The sequence below is a fragment of the Aptenodytes patagonicus genome, chromosome 6, assembly GCF_965638725.1.
Source record: "Aptenodytes patagonicus chromosome 6, bAptPat1.pri.cur, whole genome shotgun sequence".
NCBI classification, from domain to species: domain Eukaryota; kingdom Metazoa; phylum Chordata; class Aves; order Sphenisciformes; family Spheniscidae; genus Aptenodytes; species Aptenodytes patagonicus.
The window spans coordinates 37,460,428-37,482,281 of NC_134954.1; the positions used below are offsets into that span (position 1 = coordinate 37,460,428).

Below are 21,854 nucleotides of genomic sequence, written 5' to 3' on the forward strand. Positions count from 1 at the left end.
GATAACAGCTCATTTCAGCCAGTGCAATATCTGCCACCAGACATTAAAGAAGTGAGTAGACACAAGGAAATGAAATTAGCTTTCATGTGTTCCTCTCACAGACCCTATAAAATTCAACTGCCGAAATTGGAAAAGAATTAATCCTAAAACCTCTTGTCTAGACTGAGCAACTATGGCATAAAGGAGACATAAAGGAAAAACTCAGGGAGTCTCTCTTTGCCCAACCCATAGCTCAGTGGCCATGTACCACTGGGAATTAAAAAATGCTTTAGCTTCAGTGACATTATGTCCACCCAGCAGATTTCCCCTGTGATCCCCAAAAGAGTGAAATGCCAACTGCTGTGCCATTCTTCACTAGCCAGCAAAGACTCCGTGTAACTCTAGAACTGCTAAGGAAATGTAGCTGTCTAGGCATGGTGTTTACAAAGAAATACAATTTGCTGCGGCCCCCTGGTCTTGTACGGTTGTTACAGTCCACAGAGAGTAACAGGGAGGAGGAGGATAGGCTAACATGGTGCTGGTTTTGAGCCCCATGTCCAGCAGCTGGGCTTGTTATGAGGAATGCTAATCCAGATGCACAGCCTGAATTTGTGTTCCAAGCCTCCTGGAGCCCCTGTGCACCCTGACCATCTGATACGCAATATGTCAAATGGGAGTTGAACTCCCATACAAAATAATTACACAGACACTTGTCAAGATAAAGGCAGAAGAACCTTTGCTGAGGAATTATCTTCCTGACTTTATCCGAGTAATTGGCTACTGTCCAAATCCTGCAAAGCACTGAATGTGTTAACTTACCATGAAAACAGGATCAATGCTTAGGAGATACCTTACTGTTTAATATATAAGCCTGTTTTTTTATCTCTGGAAGACCCGCATAGGGTTGGCATAGGATTGCAATGTTAAGTTTTGATCCAATTTATTATTTTTTTCTGAGACAGCATTAGGCAAACCTCACTGTTCTGTATGTTCCACTCTGTACTCCAAAACTCAGATATATATAGAAGGATCTGATCTGGAAACACTGTGCAACCCAGCTTTCTGAAATGTCTTGTTTTCAGGACAGCTGAATGGGGGAGCACGTTACTCACCCTGATGTTCTGTCCCTGGAGGTAGTTGAGAAGAACCTTTCATAAAGCACTCACACTGCCACTGCTGTAACTCAGCAATCTCAGGGAAGTAAAAGGGAGCTGGGGGCACTGGGTGTTTTCATCGTGGGGTTGTGTCCAGAATCAATATGAAATGCACAGCTATTTTTTACGAAAAATAAATCAACATAATCGTTTACACCCACAAGACTGGGCTATCCATATTTTTAGCATAAATGTTGGTAAGCTATATTCTTTTTCCTCATTCAGCCTCTTTGTTTCTAAATAAAATAGGATTTCTTTCAGGTTATAAATGGTTTCATAACTCTTTAAACATTAATTAAATGGACCGCTTCATCCTGTAAGCTATAACAACAGTTCTTCCAAATAGAAAGACAAACAAATTGCTTGAACATAATTTTGGCTTTTAATGCCATCTGTGTTACCATTTCTGCATTGCCCAAAAATGAGAGAAGACTATTCCAGCTCTGGCCATAGCTCTGCTTGGTAGGGCATCAAGCAGAGACTCTTCAGAGGAAGATATAAACACCATACCTCAGGAAGATTTATGGTACTTCCTATCTGATCTTTCTTCAGTCTCCAAAAGCTTCTGCTTAGCTTAAAAGCCTACATGTTTACTGTCCTTCCAAAGTTTGCTAAGTTCTGTCTGTAGTAACAGGGGATTTTGCTACCCTACGCACATGTTCAGTCTTTATCCGAAAGCAATCCTCATGACAATGCTCTTCATTGCATAACTCTGCAAGGTATGAAACTATCTCTTTTTTTCAGCTTTTAATTGCATCAACATGTCCCTGAATTCTTGTTCTTTCAGACAGTGAGAGCAGAAAATTCTCATCTGCCTTCTTACGCATTCACTTCTTCTTATTTTATATACATTCTCCAGTTTATACAATTTAAGCCCTGTTACTGCTTATTCAAACCCTGCAGCAAGAAAAACAGTTAAGTCTAGTATCTGTCCCCTCCCATCATTGTTAACTTGGGGTGGATCTACCAGGTTGGAGGCTGCAACCCTCACCCAACACAATGCACATGTCACGTAAAATGACACAGGAAAAGGTCATGGTGCTGTTCAATCCTGCTAACTTCTATCTAGGTTGAGTTTGAACTTGCTTGAATTAAAACAAATCTCTTTCATTTGCTGGTATTGATGAAGGCTAAGCAGTAACTGCTGAGACTCAGGCTGAAATATATCTATGGCATGGAGTGCAAACTCGTTTCAAATTTTCCAACTGATCTCAGTGAGGCACTGTTAGTTTTCAGGTGACAAAATACCTTTCTGAAGATTGTCCTGGCCCCTGCCATTTAACATCACTTAAACAACCAATGTATATGGACAATAGAAGCAGCATTTGCAAGGCAACTCAAAATGGCTCCCATCCCATACCTATCCCAAAGGTGCACACAAGACTAAATCACATATGGATGAACATAAAGAGTGGAATCCTTACCTGCCCCCCTTTGGGCTGGTATTTGATGTTATCTGTTGATCCAATTTTGGACCTGACGTTCTTGAGATCAGGTAGAGGCTGATTAATAACTCGTAGCTGCTTCGGAGTGGCTGGAGATTTAGGAGGAGTGCGAATTATGGCAACTTTTTTCTCAGTAGGTACCAGTATGGCAGATTTGGGGGTCCCAGGAGTGTGTGGGGTTCTGGAGTAGCTGGGGGTCCCTGGAGTGCCTGGTGTACGGGAGGCATAGCTTGGTGGTGTCCCTGGAGTGATGGCAGTGGAGCCAGGAGTAGTGGGGGTAGAAGTTCCACTTTTTCCTGTTCTGCTACGAATTGGCTCTGATCCTACATGCAAGAAAAAAACCAGCATTAGACCCACAGAAATACAGCTGTTCTTCCCTCTGTACCTCCCAAGACTGCACCCCTGTGTGCCAAGCGAGAGACAGCTCTAAGATGGCTGTGCTAGTGCTGGAACAGCTGGATGTCTGTCTCTGTGTCTTATTTTGCTAATCAACCTGCCAGGAGTTACCTTGTCACATGTGCCTGAGCTGGTAAACTACCCACATAGTGACTGAGCTCTCTGCGCTGTAACACAGGTGTGCTTCCCACAACACCTATGCTTCCTGCAAAGCTCACTAAACAAGGCACAATATCACACCAATTTCCATCTTGGGGAAAGGACTAGAAGCACCCTTGGAATCTAACCTTTGGGACTTGATCTGACAACCTGACTAGCCAGTAAGAATGCTGTCACCAATTTCAATGGATTTGGGCGTTAAACTAGGGAGTGGGGAAAATTCTGATTGTAATCCTGAAACTAAGACTCTGAGTGCCTGGCTGCTGCTGGTCACATAGCACTGCTGGTAATCTGGTGTCTGCAGCTGAACCCTGGGTGAGCATTCAGCTGATGAACAAGTCATAGCTTTGTTGTGTGGATGGGCAGATGTCCCTCATGTTCAATTGCTATTTTTCATTAGTGCAGTGAAAGAAAGCAATTACAGAAGGCAACCTTGATTAAAAGTCACATTCTAGTTACATCTGCACACAAGTTAAAAAGAAATAAGTAGTGTAATACTTTGTAGCAGCTCCATTCAGTGTTTATGGCATTGACAGTCCTTTTCACTGAGCACAAGCATCAGTTTAGTAGTGCCATTGTGCTTTCTGCAGCCAGCTCTGCTGGTAACTCTCAAACACAAATGAACAGAAGGCGAAATATCTCCATATGCTGCTTAAAGCAAAACTTTGCTGAGAATACTCAGGGAGAGAAAGACCAAACCAACCCCCAAAGCCTGAGAATCGCAATGCCGAATGGGTGCATACCTGTTTTCACCTTTAAAATGTTCAGGAATTATAAATCCAATGGGCCTCTCTAGAGCACCCAGTGGGACTAATCAAAATCTTATTTAAACTATTTGTTAATCATTCTGTTTGTTTAATGGTGGTGGACCAAATGCAATGCACTGCTGCCCCTGGAGTTCAGGAGAAACTCTTTGCTCTACATGACTCATTAGACAGATTGAACATACTCCACTCTCACCTCCAGTTTCCCTGAATGGTTTCCTTCTTTCCAAACCAACCCTAAATCAGAACCTTCTCACTGTACCAACTGAGACAGAAAGGGAATGATTTTTTTTTCCAGCTCCCTGCAGCTTTGGTATATTTGTTTTTCATTCCCCAGCCCTTCAGCACATTGGCAAATGCTCAATGGCCTCTGACTCCTAGTCAGCAGAATGGGCTGCTGTGCCAGCTGGGGGTCACTCTGCTTACAAAGGGTCTCCGTTTTACCCTTGGAGCATCACCCAAGAATTTCAAAGGACTTTTTTTTGTAGAATTTAATCATCTACTTCCCTTAAGCTGTCTTAAAAGGGGCTGAGATTGGTTTCTAGAGAGAAACCAGAGGAATTCCTATTGGAAAGCACGGAGCCACGTCCAGGTTCTGAGGTCTGGGCTGAATGCAAATCTATCTAAAAGTTCTGGGGGTATTTGGTAAAATTATCTTTGTCCTGTAATTTCTTTTGGCTTGTGATTTGATAACATTGGTCCTCATAAAAGGACCTTGCTGGTTTACTATCCTAACTTCCCGCAATGAGTCACTCCACTAGCTAGCATCTCAATTCTCAGCAGAGTTTTCACCCTAGGATTAGAGTACAGGGAGATCATTACTGTGAAAGAGCAAGTTAATGACTATAAGATTAGGTTCACTTTCCCAAGACCCATCAAAATATTTTATATTGCTTAATTCAGGTTTGTCTCATTTTTCTTGCTGCTGTTTGTAAATGCCGTGTTAAATATCTTACCCAGCTCTGAGCTCCCTGCAAAGGCATTTTCTAACATTAGCAATTAGTCTGAACAGCAGTCCTGGGCACTGCAGACTACGGAAAGGGTGCATCCTGTCCCTGGTTTCAAGCCCTTGCGGCTCAGCACTTGGTATCTGAACAAAAACAGTTTGTGAAGCTCTGATTTCCAACAGCATACCCCAGACCTACCCCTCTGTGTAAAAGGTAGGGATACATGATGCTATGGCAACGTGACAAATCTAACAAGGACAGGAGACATTCACAGCAGTAGGAGAGGGTTAATATGCAAAAAACATACGGGTGGTCCGTCGTACTGAAGAGGAAAGGGAAGCTGTGAGGGAGAGAGAGTTCTCCTCTCTGTCTCGGTCTCCTGATACACCTCTTCGAGGAGGAAGGATAGAGGAAGGTCTTGGTAGAGAGGAACGCTTTTCGGGACTCTTGCTTACTCCATCCTAATAGTAGCAAAATAAAAAAGGAAGTTTTAGTTTTCAAAACTCACTCTCTGGGCTGTGATTTCTCTCAACCTATATACAGAGGGGGAAACCTCACCCTATGGGTCCAGTTTACTACTCACACAGGAAGCTGTGGGGATCCAGCCACCTCCCATGCTCTGCTTAGCTCCCTGGTGCTTCTTTAATGCATCAAAACACCCAATAGTCATCTTCTGAGCTACTTAAGACAAATACAGATACTCTTGGATCTAAATATGGATGGATTCCACATTTGGTTCTTAATAAGCAACAACGATTTTTTAGTGCAAGTTGAAAGTAAAAAAATTCTCTGGAACTCAGGTGTGAAATTCTTATGTAAATTTACTTGCAAAATAACTGCAGTACTGGTGCGCAGAATACACCCCACACTATATTGTTAGGTGATGTGTGATTTTTGCATTTTCAAACACTAACCTGTAATTTTTTAATGGAGAAAAATGTTTAGCTACAGCTTACTTTTTGAGTGCAGGAGTATTAATCCTGGTGTCTTCTCTTATTTCCTTCCATACTCATCTTTTTACTTTTTGAAATCAGCAGATACCTTCTTTTTACCAGGGTTAGAGCAATGGACATGTATGTTAGAATATTTTTAAACTTATAGGTTGGGCAGCCAAAGGCAGTCTTGCATAAGCAGATAATCCTCCCAAAGGTAAATATGATGATGGTCCCAACCAGTAAAAGACGTACCAAGCATAGCGTTACACAGAAAATGAAAGTTAATAGTGAAAACAGTTTTTAAATGGGGATAGTCATCAACTCAGCATCAAGTAGATTTGAAACACAGGTGAAATGTAAACATGGGGAAGCTAGGATGGACTGCCAAACATCTCTTTAAATTTATACTGCAACTTCTTCAACATGGTCCCATGCATAGACCAAATTAGGTTCCTAGAGCATTTGGCTTCCACCCTTATTGCTGGTGATTAGAACTGTACCCTCCTACACTGGGGACTGAATTTGTTTTCAGAGAATATTAACTGGTTGAAAATTACATTTTTTAAACTTGGAAGGCAAATTAGTACTGCTGTTCTTTTCCACTTACCCACGTGCAAATGGGTGCAACTTCTTAGCAGTCAATGAAGCAGCATCCATATCATCAATAGAAAGAAGATACATCCTTCTAGTTATAACTTATTTCACTTATGTTTCCTCTGGAGAACCTCCTTTGTTTTTATCCATTTTGTAGCACAAATCTTGTAGCCTGATAATCAGTTTTCCTGCCACTGGATGTAAGTAATCCCACATAAGCTTCACAGAGAATTACTCAAATTCAGTGGGGAGAGACTGTGATCCATGGAATTCACCTACACATCTCCAAGCTAACTGTCTCTACCAACTCTGCTACCTTACCTTAGCATCTGATTTTGAGTAGGGCAAGCAGTCTCTTGGGCCTGCTGAGGAAGGCCGTACATAATAACTGTCTGTATCGAGAAAAGTGGCCCTTTTAGTAGTTAATGAGCAAGCTGAGCTGGGTCTTGGAGGAAGCAATGACTTTGCTCTAGACTTTGAGGCAGGAATCTTTGACAAAGAGGCAGTCTAGTCATGAGAAAACAAACAAAAGAAAACACAACATGAAACTGGACAAATGGAAAACACATGCAACATGGACCAAAAAAAAAAAGCCAAGCTATGAATTAATACTTTTCCTGTGTCTGGTAATGGTGTCTATGCAGTTCTGACATGCATAGAATCACAGAATCATTTAGGCTGGAACAGACCTTTAAGATCATCGAGTCCAACCGTTAACCTAGCACTGCCAAATCCACCACTAAACACATGAAAGTTTTAGTTCTGTATTGTTTGACTGAAACCATCTGGGTCTGGACAGAGTTACTGAGTCTAGGAAGTGCCTTTTTCTGCAGATGCTACTTTTGTCTTGTGTTAATAGGACAAAACTGGTGCCAGGTATGGCATTTAACTGGTACAACTGCTGGTTGGCTGCATTAGAAGCAAGTGCAAAACTACAGGAGCACCAAGAGATCCTAGTCCTTTAAAACCAAGTTGTGCATTTGCAATACATCCCTCCAGCCTACAGCAAAGAATAAAACAGTGGGAATCATAAAAACAAAGTTACACCAGTATTCCCACAATAGCAGAATGACATGACAGTATTGCTTCTTGTGCCACTGTGTACACACGAAATCCCTAATGCACCCCAAACACTGTATTCCATGCATTTGGTGTCACTCTATTATAGACAGACGATGTGGAGTCCTGGGATGAGGAAACCCATATATGGTTGAAAGGCTGACATGGTATGTCATTGTGATCAGATACTTGTCTGATTCTAAATAATGATAATACCCCATTGAAAGAACAATTAAACATCAATAAGACATTGAAAATTCTTTGTTGACACTTATGAGCACCTAACTACTTTCTCCTTGAAAGAGAATAGGGCTACTTGCTTAAGCAACACTTTTTTTTCCTCCCACGGGTATAACTGATACTACAAAAAACAATTGCAAGGTTGTTATCTTGGCAATGTAGTCTTGATTCTCTCTGTATTCATACAAGCATGAAGTTACACATAGGACCAATCCCAATGGGCCTGTAATTATGGGATTTGGTACAGAACTTTAGCCATGAAAAATGTGGCATTTGATCTAAGTCAGTCACCTAGGCTCTCTCAATGTTCAGAAAAGGTGTCTGAGTTACTCCTTAAGTTGTCTTTGTTAGAAAATGAGAAAAGAATGGGTTGTCAGCTCTCTACCGACAGGCATCTGGCTGAGGCTACATTCCCAGCCTACAGAAAACTGAGGCCGGTATGCTGAATGTCATCCATGACATCATCAACACGATTAAGAGTTGCAGAACTGTGTAACACACAATTCCAGTCTTACAACACAGCTGAGAAGACTCCTGTTGGATATCATCATCCATATCAAGGAGCTCTACTGAGCAAGACAAGAAATTAGTTCAAAGGATGGAAGTGCTTTACTAGCAAGAATATATTCCTAGAATGGGTTTTGCAACATATCTACGCCTCTTTCTTTTAATACTTATTTCACTGTCTGAGAATACACAGAATAAAATCAGTGAATAATTATTTTAAACAGAAACTGAACAATATGTGTTTCTGTCACATCACAGGCTTCTCCAAACTTTGATTTGTCATAGTTGAATTTATGGGTCCCATCCACTTGTGAAACTTTGGGCCATATTTACAAATCCACTAAGGTGTTTATTGATGCTGAAACTCTGTGGAAGCAGGGTATCTATGTTGGGTGGCTCCAAGAAGCAGACATTCTGCAAACACCTTTCACCCGGTTTTCTGAACTTGAGATATAACTAAGTATGCACAGTTTGAGGCCCAAATATTCATTCAGTGGTTTTCACCTTTTTCAACTTGCAGGTGATGCAAAATGTTTCCCCTAATGAGACTGGAAAACTCTTACAGATTAAGATTCTAAGCACAATGTAGAGACCTCGTCCTTTTCACTCATATTGCATACAGTGTCCTCCGGGAATATGTGCATCTAATGGGGATGCTAAAGATGGGCAAGACAGATCTTTCAGTGGAACAGCTGGGGAAAAGGCATGACCTTGAGCTAATGCACTGCTCCAAGATTATCACAGTCTAGATCCCCTCAGTGTTATTTAGGGAGCAAGGCACTTTTTAGCATCCATAACAGCAGGAGAATCTGGCCCAACCAGATTTCAGTGACATGCTCAAGGCTGGTAGAGCAAGCAAAGAAACCACATGCTGCAATCCCTGCCTGTGCTTTACCCAGAAAACTATTCTTATTCTCTGTTAGCAACACGCTACCTTTGACCTCTGTTATAATTCATGTTGCTGGAAGTACCAGCTATCCACAGGACAAAGAGCTATGTAACCCTGACCAGGACCCAGGGATTGCTGAAGTTGGGATGCAGCAACCTCACTTTATTTCAGAGGTGTTCCTAACACATGACCAATGTTCTCAGCATCTCGCTACCCCAGGTACACAGCTCCTTCCAGCAGATGGAACTGCTTAGCCTTTCCCAAACTTGTTCTGCAAAGCAGTATGTAAACTGTAGTTCGAAGATGGATAACAAAACTGACCGGGTTGGATGATCTAACATTACCAGTAGAGAGGAAAAGGCTGCACTTGAAGGACATAAAAGCTGAAAATCAGGAAGAAACACAACAACAAAAAGGGAGAGGTCTTTATAAAGACAGAGGTGAAGCCAAGGCACAGAAGAGAAAATGTCCACAAGATGCGTGAGTGTGGCAATCAGAGAAGTGTGGCAACAGGGAGAGAAAGTAAGCAGGGGACAGACTTCTGATCTTTGCCATAACGTAAAGGACAGGAATAAGAAAGGTGTACAGAAAGCAGATAATTTCAGAGAATGATTTTGCAGTGCTTGTACTTAGAGCACTCCATGAACACAGATGACTGAAAATGAGCTAGTATTGACTTCTTTTGTGCAAGTGTTGATCACCCCCCAAGACAAGACAGTAATAAACCATACTGTTGACTCAGACGGGAAACCTGTCCAGATATTTCTAACTGTACTAGTAAAGAAGCTCAATCAGTTTCCCAGTTATGAGCTGAAATGCGTCAGACCTGAAAAACCACATGAAATCCCAGAATCCATGGCTGAATTCAGGTCTAAATTTCACAGCTCGTCCAAAGCCTCCGATCAGTTATGCTGCTATCATCATTAACCATTTCTTACGATTCATAAATAATGTGCAGCACTTTATAAGACAGAGTTTTTTGTTCCCCAAAGAATTGATGATCTGGTTAAACAGATGAAACAAATCAGCCATGGAATATATTAGGAAATTCAGAGGAATCCTAAGGAACTTCTTCATTGTTAATGACGGCTAACAATGACAAAGTATTGTCGTGCTGCAGATGTGAATTAGCATGTGTCAGTGTCATGTAAAAAACAGTTGCATAGGAAATAATGAAAGGAGGTGATTTTGGAGTGGTGGGACAGGAAGCGTAGGGTCAGCATGGGAGCAGGGCGGAGAGGCACTGCAGTATTTGCTGAGGGAAACTCAGCAGAGGAGAGCCAGACACAGGGGGCAGAACAGGCTGCAGAGCAGCTGAAGGCAGGGCATGTAACTGTCAGGTTAAAACACAGACAGAAATCAGCAGTCCAGGAAATGGCCATTCAGAAAGCACTTAATCGCATATAAAATGCTACTGGCCAATAATTTCTACACAGGCATGAACTCTGCAGAATGCATGGCTATGTAACGGTGCATCAGAAGACATCCAGTGAGTCCTGGGGGAGGGTTTGTGCCTGCATAGCAATCGAGCAAGGTGGCAGTACGAGTCAGGTGCTGCAGAAAGGGCCAAGGTACACAGTTTATCCCAGCGGATGACCTGGCTCAAAATGCTGAACAACATCCAATTCCTGCAGTTTGGAGTCTGTGTGCCCCCTACGGATCTGCAAACTGCCATCATCTACTACCCGGGACTGTAATTCAGAGGTTATTCAGGAAAGATGGTTTTAATTACCCTTTTAAATGAATAATGAATATGGCAAACAAATTCTAAATGGAACACAAATTTTAAATGGAACACACAATTACTTACTGAATTAACACAAAAAGATCTGAAATAAGGACAAAAGGAGATTATAAAGATGAACGATAAGATGATTTTACTCACTGAGAGTTTTTCCTTTGCTTGTTTAAATACACCAGGAGCCTGGTTTGTTTCACCACCTGCTGCTGAGAGACCCAAAGAAAGACTTGATAGTTAAAAACAAAAATAATAAGCATTTCCACTTAGTACACTTATTAGAACAATTAAATGCCTTGGAACTACTGTGCAAAGCAATTACTTTGTGAATTACTCTCAGTGAACTGTATGCAGAAATGTACCTGCCTTAAAAATGTCCTATATTCATCATACTTGAGGTAAAATAGTATTCTACACACTTAAAACAAATCTTCTAAATCTAAATCTAAATCTTCTAAAAAAATTTGTATTCATCCTAGAAGCCTGGAAACTACAGTAAAAAGTTCAAGAAATAGTTGACAACTATAAGAGGCTCTAGTTCTGAACGTCAATCCTCAGACACCATAGCATCCCGATTTTCAGGACTGTCCTCTAAAAATCAGGCTCCTTTAAGTAATCCACAAATGAAAATCTTAAGAGGCCCCTGAAATCACCACTTTTCAAAATACTAGCCAACATTCCTAATGGAAAGAGAGAGATTCACTGTTGAATTATCATCCTAGTTGCGTCAACAAGGTCAGTGTGCCATGGGTCAACTAAGCCCTCAGACTTTAGCAATTCAGATTACATCTGGGACATCAAGTATGTTAATTCAGTATTTCATTTATCTGATACAACATGGTTTGAGGTAAGATTTTTCCCTCTGACTTAGATTCCATCCTTACGAAAAGTTTTGGAATGGGGCAGCTTTTTGGAAAGCAGGTTATTAGTTTCACCCCAACACTGTTGTTCAGGAGGTGATTTACCACACAAAACCTAGATGTGAAATCTTTTGGCATCTGTGCCAGGATGCCCTTAGTAAATGCAGAAGTAGGACAGCGGTCACAGATGACAACCTTTTGCTGTAAACCCAACTGTCTTCCAACTGCAAAACCAATGCTAACACATTGTACAGGATAGAACTGATTAATTTTCTCCTTTCCCTGTGCAGTTCCTGGGCGTGGTGAGGAGATCCCTGGTTTTCTGCCACACTTCCCACTCTAGTTCTGCCCTCTTAATATAATTTCATTGCTGTTTTTTTTAAATTGAAGGAGTAGGAGAGAAAACTTGTGAGGAGGAAAAGGATATATAACTGTGTACTTCAGTTCTTCTGAATTTGTAAAAGGGATAAGTACAGCATAGCCCTCCTGCATCACATCTTACCACATCTGTTACTGCTGGTTTTGGTCTGTTTTGCATCTCTTCTAAATAATCACAAATAGCTTCTTTCCTCCTTCTCTTGGTATTGAACCCTAACCAGCCATCACTATGAAGTGGAAAGAATAGCTGTGCTGCTTGTGCTGTCTTACCTGAAAGCACCACAACTTCTCCATCTGAACAAAAGATCTCTACAGGCTCTGCTGCCAGTTTAAACACACAACAATCATGTTTTACCTCAGGGGGTGACCCCGGAATTGAAGACAAGGAACAGAAGCGCATCACATAGTGACTCCCGCTCATAGCCAGGTAGTTGTCCTGGCCTTGCCACCGTAAACACTCCTCTGATGGCACAATGGCAGCAGCGTCTCACAGCCACTAATGAAACATGAGTCATATTGAGGTTTCACTCATGAACTGCATCAGTCAAGGCAAAGACTTCACAACTCTTTCCTCAGAATTGGCCATGCAGTTTCTTTTTCAAATGGCAAGGATGAGTCTCTTAAAAAGTAGTCCCACCCTTGTGGATATGGCACTGTAGAGTTACCAGTATTTGCCAGTGCTTACCTCACAGTTACATGGGAATTTCTGTCTGGTATTGAGGGGAAAATGGGAAAGATGTCATTTCCCGGGCCACTACACAGAAAATATGAGCAAATACTAACTTTTTTTGTAGACACTTATGACTAGACATGTTTCATTTTAAAGTCACAGTAAATGCAACACGAAGGTTTTAACTGACTGCAATACACTCAAAGTTGTATAGACTACACTGCTGAGGGACTTTTGGTGGGGTTCCATTGGCGAGGTATCACTAAAGCTGACAAAACCATTCCAAATAGGACACACTGACAGTCGAAACTGGCTTCAAGAAATGGTGCTATGTTTTACATAAAAGGAAAAAGGTGAGAGAGACAATATCCCTCTAAATTCCAGATCCTGGAAAGAGATGGATGACTGGTTCAGGCCCAGGGATATGCAGGTTAACATACGTCTGCCTACACTCTTAGAGTGCAGTGCTATGCGATATCCTTTCACTTGGCCTCTCCTCAAGTCCCATCAGTAAGTATAAAAAGGTGAGGTAGAAGAAAATAAGGGACACTGTGAATTTTCCAGCAACGCTGAGTGTAGTGAAACATTCTAAGAGGTATTTTTGTTCACTTTGTGGTGTGGTTCAAGCTACTCTGCTTTAGAGCCCAAACCTCAAAGTTCAACCCACATTACTGCAAATTTTATGATCAATCTGGGTCCATTATTTTGGTTGCTCTCCATCTCAGGATTTAAATGTACTGGGAGGTCACTTTTGTATTACATTTTTCACTTTGACTAATAGATCTGCTTCACTAGGTGTTAGAGTGAGAGAGAAAAAGCTCTGTCAGTTGCCAGGCAGCACGCATTTAAGGCACTGAGCAGATTTCCTTATGCGAGTCTATTGGTATGACTCAGGCCTCTCCAGGACGCTACTGGGCCAGAAGAGTTCTGAGGAGTTGGTGGTAGAGTATCTGAGAGCAAGACAGCATTGACCATGTGGCTGTAGAAGCGTAGACGAAGTCGAGAACGCTACAAAGCTGGCACTATTTTCCCCCATTTCCACCGCTTATTGAACTCCCTGGGTCTTTTGAAAGAATATGTGAATTATAGGTCATAACTTCTGAGCTGATCAAGCTGTGCTTCAGCGAACAGCAAGAGGTAGCAAGAAGAGTTGTTTTAATCCTTTTTTAAAATTCCTCACTCTTGGGTAGTTCTGGTCCAGAGTGCAAGTTAGGATGGCCTAGAGACTGTGAACTGAGGAGAAGCCATCACTGCATCACAGAGGGGCCTGGATCAGCCTTTCCTTCCCTGGCTCCATTTCTCGTGAGGTGGGGAAGTAAATGCGCCAGATTCCCTCACAGGAGCAAGGCGATGGGACCGAGTATTTAGTTGTGTTGTCCTAATGGAATACAACCAGGAGACAATACATCATACAGTTGAGGCATGATATTAAAGCTACCCTCGTATAACTATGCTTTTGCTGTATTTTCACTAGTCAGACCTCCATACTGAAACTGGTCTAAATTTAGAACAGGAGTGACTCATTGGTGCAAAACTGGATGGGAGCGACTTCTTAGGAACACTTTTGGTATTGCACTGTTTAACTACAGGATGGGTAATAAATCCTGTTCTTAATTTCTAAGCCATGAGAAGAGAGGCCTATGTAGTTCTGCATTGCTGTGCATGGTTCTTCTCTTAATAGCCCTAGTCTCACTCATGAACAACCGCACTGCAGCATGCGGCTATGTTACATGACAGAAAACCTGGCCTCTTTTAGCAAATTTTTTTTCTTTTAAGATCACCAGAAAAGTCAAGATGTTAATCGTTCCACCCTGAACTCACAGTAACAACAAGTAAAATATGATGAAAATGCTGAAAGTGTTGGTTTTGGTCCTCTAAATAATGATACACCTATCAAGATGTAACAGGAGTCATTTGTTTCGTCTTCCTCTACCAAATATTAAAATTTTTGCTTGGAATGCATTTGTAGTGTGAGCCCAGATTTCTTCTCTCTCAGCTTCATGCTGCATGTGGCTGGATTCCCCTGTGGATTTTGACTGTACAGCATAAACATCAGTGACAGATTGGGAAGTGTCAATGCAGATAACATCAATCAACAAAATATAAGTCTGTAACACTTCTTATTATGCATGAGAGTAAAAAAGCAAAACAATGGAAATGCATACCATGGTTTAAGCTGTCAACATTTTCCCACCAGAAAAAAACAAAAAAGCATAATTAAAAAAAAAAAAAGAGTAAAATGATGAGTAGAGATTCCTACAACACCACACTATAAGCACAATGCCAAGTTACAACCACAGCACTTGGAGGTCCAAGCAATGACAAGCATACATGACCATGGCCTCCATTAAATAAACAAACAAATACCAGGAATGAAAGAAGAAAAGAAAAATGATACAAAACACTAAAAAAGCAATACTATTTTGTGAAGACTGATATTCTTGGAGGAAAAAATGAAAAAATAGAGAAGCTGCTATAGCCATGAGATTTACAAAAAAAAAAAATGTCTATGTTTGCCAGCCACATTGCATAACTGAACAGAACGCAGTCACCTGTCTGCTTCCGTTTAACACAGGAGAGATGAGTTGGTCTAGTATATTTGATAGCAGGTTTTAAAATGATTTTCCTGGAGGGAGAGTGGGCCTGAACTTCAGTTTTTTTAGCAAGTTCAGCTTTCTTATACACTGCTATGGACAAGAAAACACAAAAACATAGAATCAGGAAAAAACCAGCAAACAGTTTCATATGACAATACATCAAGTGGCAGGCCCACTGCTCCACAACTCCAACCCGATGCGTCGCTTCTACTGGGGTGAACAAATCCTAAGTCAGAAGAGGGGAAGCACTGGTGCATTAATCTCAGATGTGTTACCCAGTGATCAGTGGGGATGCCTACAATGAAACAGGACGGGTGGAGCAGTGAGCCTTGCACATGGCTTTTCATATAGTTGTACAACATCTCATTAAAAAGCACTACCATTAATACTGTTAAGGTGCACATCATCTACAACAGAGTAACTGGATAGTACTGTACAACAGTAAAAAAAAAAGTATATATTGTAATAGGGAGTGTTAAATGAACCTTTTTTCCTTCTCACTTCATCTCTGGAGAGTGTGCTAGGTTCCTTTTTAGCTATTTTCCTTTCAGGAGTAGAAATCCTGCCTCTCCCAGTTTTAAAAGGTTTCTCTTTTTTATGCTTATCGAGAGATGATCTTCGCAATTCTCTCTCTGCCTTCTCCTCTTTAGGAACAGTCTCTAACTGTTCAGTCATGATGCTCCTATCATCATCTGTAGGATCAGAGCAAATTATAACAACAAACAAAAGATTAGTAACAAATGTTAACAATACTGCGGTGGAGCAGGGAAAAAAATAGTTGAAGACAGAGCAGATGGATTAATAAAAAAAGGCAGACTTTTACCATTTTTCTGAAACATGCTGAGATTACTATTACAACTTATTAAAACTATAATAATTTTGCTTTTTGATCATTATGATTTGGAAGCAAAAATATTTAACAGACAAAACAGAAAGGATAATGCACACCTTGAGTATCTGCCCAGAGACTGTCTGTGTCCATGATGGAGTCATCGATTGTTGTTTCATCTTTGTAATCATCACACGTCTCTGTCTTGTAGTCAGTAAGCAGGATTTCTTCTCTCTGGGGTGAAGCAGGAGCTTCTGGGGAGCCCTCCTTGGGCTCAACTTGCATGTCAGGCACTTCCTCAACCTCCAGCTCCTCTTCAGCCTGGGAGTCCCCTGTTTCGATGTCTTCCTGCTGAGTAGCCGCAAAGCGTACGCTGTGAGAAGCAGATTCACCCTCATCAACTGTTGTCTGCACCACTGTGATAAAGTCATCCTCTACTGTCACCACTGACTCAATAATGCCTTTCAGTTCAGGCAGTGCTTCTGGGCTACCCTTGGCTAGCATTTCTTCAGCAGTAGGTTTCCCAAAGTCTATTTCTGGCGGCATTTCTGAAAGAAGATGCTGTTTATCCTCTTCTTTTTCTTCTTGCCCTACTTCTACCTCTTCTTCCTCATGTTCTTCCCTTTTTGTGGCCCCAGCTGTCACTTCACATGGCAGCAGCTTTTGGATTTCCATAGGTGTCTCAGCTGTATCAGGAATCTTTTCAGTTCCTTCTGCAGGCTGTGGTATGCTTTCCATCTGAATCTCAGCAGGCTCTTCCTGGAGAGGCTCAGCTTTTGGAAGGAGGAGCTCCACAGAAGGCTCCTTTGCTGGTAACTGTGCAGGTGTCTCTTCCCCAGACACGGGAGGTTTTGGAGGTTCTGCTTTGATATCCTCTGGTTTCAAGGATTCTCCATTCAAACTTTCTTGGGCTTGATCATGCTCTCCACTAGATTCATAAGATTCCTCTTTATCAACTGCCTCTTGATGTACCAGATCGGGTTTAGTTACTTTTTCCTTAATTTCTATTTCAGACAGTTTGCTGCTGTCCTTCACATAACTAGGCTCGGTCTTGGAAAGTACATCTGCATCCTTTTCTTCTCTGGACAAGACGGTCTGATCTTTCTGTTGAGTGTCTTTGGATTCAGGCTCTGCTCTTTTAACAGAGGCTTTGTCCTTCCCTGAAGGGAGAGAAACAACCTCACTGATCTTAGTATCTAACTGACTCTGATATTCTTGGTCAGCTCTCCTTGCAGCCACTTCCAAATCATGCTTTATAGCATTGTAATCTGGTTTTATTGGAGCTTCTATCTCAGCTATTTCAGGAACAACACTAAGAGTCTTCTCCTCCTTCTCCATCAACAAAGAAACAGCATCCTTTTCTATTGCTATCTCTGAAGCTGATATTCTGTCATACATGGTATCATTGGTTACATGAACTTTATCAGCCACACTTTCTTCTTTCATTTCTAAGATTGCCTCAGGTCTTGTCTTCTCTGGCTCTGCACCTTTAATGGGATAGACCTCTTTAGAGTCAACTTGATCTTCACTTTTTTCTAGCACAGTATCCAGCTTCTCTTTTTTCTCCTGCTCAAAGTCCCTTGCTAGAATGGACTCACCAGCGGCATGCTGGCCTAAGTCTTTTTCACTGAGGAATTTTTCTTTTGATTTTTCAGCTGCTGCCAGCTTCACTTCTATTAAAGACAGGTCGGGAGCCAGGCCACGTCTCAGTTTTTCATCTGTGCCTTCATAAAAGGGACAGGTTTCGCTCGTTAAATTCTCACTGTCCTGAACGGGAGAAGGGAGTGGGACTGTGTACTTATTGAAAACACAGTAGCCCAAGTCTTCTAACTGACTTTCAGCTTTTAGAGTTACATGGTTTTCATCTGTCACAGGTGGCAGGGCTGTGCTGCTGTCTTCCACAACAGTGTCAGAAGGAACTGACTTTTTTTGTGCCATCTCAGCATCTGCACTCACGGAGGCTAATCTAGATCTTGTCCCTGCTAAGTCTAACATTTCAGGCAGGTCAGGAGCCAGGACAGCCCCATTTTTGTAATATTCTTTGGCCAGGAAAGGTGATTCGACCAAAGTCTCAGGCTGGACTTTTTCTTCTGCCACTGCTTTTTCTTCTTCAATGGGCTCATCTTCCTCTCTACTATCAATGGGGAAGCAGGGGGCCTTCTCCAATGCTGGTGTGGTTGCTGGCAAGTAGTCGTCACCTTCATCCATACTTCCACTAGTGTTAGTTAGAATATCCGAAGCGAGGGGAGAAAGATCATGTGCACGACCAAAGCTAAATCCTAGAGCTATTGAATCCAGGCAGGACATAGGCAAGTTAATAGACATACTTCTCTGTTCAATTGCAGATCTCCCCCCAAGTCCCAAGCTCCTGCTCAGAGTTAGGTCATCTTTATTTTTACTATGGAGTTCTCTCTTATCCCCATAGACTTTGGGGTCAATAGTGAACATTCTTTCTGTTGGGGAACTTGATTCTTCAGATTTGTCTGGCGTAAAGCTCTGAGCCAGGGTACTGTACCCTATGTCATGCCCAGGCCCACTCTGCTGCTGATCCAATTCTGTCTGTAATTCTTCCTCCTCTTCCTCTTTGTCTTCAGGTATTAGATGATCTGTCTGATAAGGCTCATACACACTCTCTTTAGTGTCACTTAGCTCATAGTAATCACTGCCTTGTTTCAGAGCGTCTGCTTTGAAGGCTTCCCCTTTCAGAGCAGAGGTTTCAAAATACTTCGACATTCCCGATCGATCCTCCTCTTCTTTCATTTGATGAGGAGCTGAAACACTTGTCTTATCCTCCTTGGTATCTTTTTTAACATCTTTCTCTTGACAAGGTTCTAGAGTAGGACTCTTGTCAGTGGTTAAACTTGGTGACTCAGGGGCTTTCTCTGTTATTCTGGTTAACTGAGTGGTATCAGGGTGCTCTACTGTTTTCTCAAGGGTCAGTTCATGGCTTAACTTGGCTGGGGGTTCCTGTGTGCTTGGCTGGACCTCCTTTTTCATGTCTACTGTTGCTGGGAGCCCACTTTGGTCCACTTCTTTTTCTGCTTTGAGAATATAAGGTGACTTTTTAGCTTCATCATCCTTTTGAAAGTCTGCTTTGTCTAGGGAAAGTGTCTTAACTTCAGGTTTTGTGGTAAATTTACCATCATCTAATATTCGAGCCTCCCCTTTATCATAGAAGTCATATCTTTCTTCCTCATCACTCTCATCCTTGGTCATGTCCTTTTCCTCCCCCCACGCAGGGATCTTCTGGGTGCTTGGTGTTTTCAGGCCATCTACAGTTACTGCTGAGACTTCTTGCAGAGCTAGTGTCCTGTCTCTGTGGATCTGTTCATCTTTAGGGAGGTCTTTGGCAAACAGTTGGTCAGTGGGTTCCTGTTTTGTTTTGGAACTGTCTTTGAGTGGAAGATCCTGGGGGACAGCGGGAGATGGGCCTGAAGGAAGTTCACTTTTGGCTGCTTCTGCCGTGGGTTCTGATAGCAACAGAGAACTTTCACCATGGCTGATGGCAAGATCTTGGACATCTTTAAGGTCATCTTTAAACTTCATAGACACAATTTGGTTGGATGATGAGGGCACATCTGCAGTCCTTTCTTCTGTTTTGCTCCCTTTAGGCAGTTCAGAGGGTAAGTCCTTTTGTTCTTGAGAAGCAGGAGGCTTGGCAGCAGGTTCTGCAAAACTGGCTTCCCCTTTCTTTTGTGAATCAATTTCCAAGATCTGTTCTGACAGAGGTGAAGGCATTTTTTCTTTGTCTTTGCTCTGTGAATCCTTTTTATCTATAGCCTCTGTTTTTGCTGGCTGTGGAACTAAGGCATCATGTTTAGGTTGCTCACCAGTCTTACTGTCTTTCCCAGATTCATGTTGCTTTGTGTCTAATGGTTCTGCTGTGAAAGGGCGTGCGCCCTCCTGGACACGGAATTCCATCTTCGTGGCTGCAAGTAAATCTGAAGTAGTTTGTTTGGGTTTTATAAGAAAATTACTTAAAGCACTTACAGGCAGGCAGTCATGTGACTTACAAAAACATCTTGGTATGAATGAAGGAGAGGGAGAAAGATGCAAACATGCAGCAAGGCCATCCACCTAGAAATCTGCTTTAAAGTGTTAAACCCTGGTTTCCTTTCAATATATGAGGTTTTATAGTGAAAATGTGAGTTGTACACATATAAATATGTGACCACTGAAATGAGATGATTTCATGTGAATTCTTAATCTTCATGGTTTGTATACAACAGTAAAACCACAAGTAATCCTCACTTCATTGGTATGCTTTGCTGGACTCTGTAACTTGTGTTAGCTTTGAGTTAGTAAAGTCTGCAAGATCAAGTCCAATCAGTAGTATCTTTGTGTGTTGCTGACATTTCAAACATACGTAGCTATACATTTCTATATCTATTTTACATTTTTCTTCTACATGCAGCCTAAATTAAAGAAATAATGCATATAAAAGGTTTTGCAAGTGTCAGAAGAGGCTGTTTTTTTAATTGTACCAACTTTTGACATTTACTCTTTGGCAAATGACAAAAATCTCACTGCTGTCATGAAACTGGTATGTGTAAATCAGCAACAGAGCTGCTATTAGTCCCACATCTTTAAAGTCTGGTCTTCAAAATGGCCAGCCATCTTCAGCTGTAACTGAAGTCAAAGAATACTTGGCATGTTTCAATGACTGTAGATAAGGCCCTAATTAAGTTAAGTTGAAACTAAAAATGCTACTCTTGCAGTCTGCCACTATATTTTTAGGGAGTAATACCTAGTTAAGTTTTTTTTATACATGCTCTGTTAATCATTAATAGCTTGTTCTTTTTTTAATATCCTATGGAAAATAATGATTCCTATCATATGGAAATCTTCTTATCATGGAAAATATGAAGAGAGATACTGCAGAATGTGGCAGAACTTTCTGCAATAATCTGTTAAAAAAGTTTTATGAGTTTTTTCTAAAGCTTGTTACAACAAGCACTGGGCCAACTCTGAATCTCCTCATCTCTGATTTAAAGTCCATGGAGCCATCTTTTTGCTCTGATGAATCTGAATTTTTTAGAACAATTAGTATTAAAGTATTGGTCCTTCTTTAAATATTCACATATGTTAACATTTAGTCAAAAAACCAACTGCCATTCTAAACTCTACAGGTAGAAAAACGAGAGGTCTACAACTACAGTAATTTTGCTCCTTTATGTATTTACATTTGGTGACTTACTTGCAAACTCCATGAAGTATAAAAACATCGCCATTGAGCTGATGTCATCCTCGTTTCACAGAAATTAACCAGCTAGATACCTACTTTCTTTATGTATCCTACTGTGCCTCTTACTGTAGTGCAAATGAACAATACCAATGGCATCAAAACATATTCTGACTGCCAAAGGAATTTAACATTCTTTAGCTGGGCCAGTCAGAACACTAGCCTCCCAAATGCAGCATTTCTTAGCCAGGTAGTGAATGGGTACATCACCACTCCATACAATGTGTCTTTACACCTTCTTGCACTGGCTGAAGAGAAATACCATTAAAAGGAAAATCTTGATGCCTAGTTCTTACGTACTGAAAGACAATTGATTGCAGTAAATATTTTGTTCAGTAAGCAGATCAGAACTTCACCCTATGCACCCAATCCTAAACTTCACTATGAAGGCAAACATCCCAGTGGAAGTGATGGAGGTTTTGCCTGACCAAGGCACTCCAGCAGGGTTAAACATTTGTAATAAGGTAAGACA

General features: G+C 41.4%; 1 protein-coding gene across 25 annotated transcripts in view; it reads right to left on the reverse strand.

Moving 5' to 3' along the window:
- Window positions 1–21,854, reverse strand: part of MAP2 (microtubule associated protein 2) — a 238,052-nt gene that overhangs the window by 17,347 nt on the left and 198,851 nt on the right. For 13 of the 25 annotated variants that reach the window (XM_076342139.1, XM_076342136.1, XM_076342137.1 and 10 more), the window contains 6 exons: window positions 16,260–20,081; window positions 15,797–16,003; window positions 15,267–15,401; window positions 10,954–11,015; window positions 5,152–5,305; window positions 2,558–2,901 (listed from right to left, as the gene is read on the reverse strand). In XM_076342139.1, coding sequence (XP_076198254.1) covers window positions 2,558–2,901; window positions 5,152–5,305; window positions 10,954–11,015; window positions 15,267–15,401; window positions 15,797–16,003; window positions 16,260–20,081 — 4,724 coding nt within the window. The remainder of the gene's footprint in view (window positions 1–2,557; window positions 2,902–5,151; window positions 5,306–10,953; window positions 11,016–15,266; window positions 15,402–15,796; window positions 16,004–16,259; window positions 20,082–21,854) is intronic. The other 12 variants (XM_076342157.1, XM_076342149.1, XM_076342145.1 and 9 more) reach the window with 5 other exon arrangements.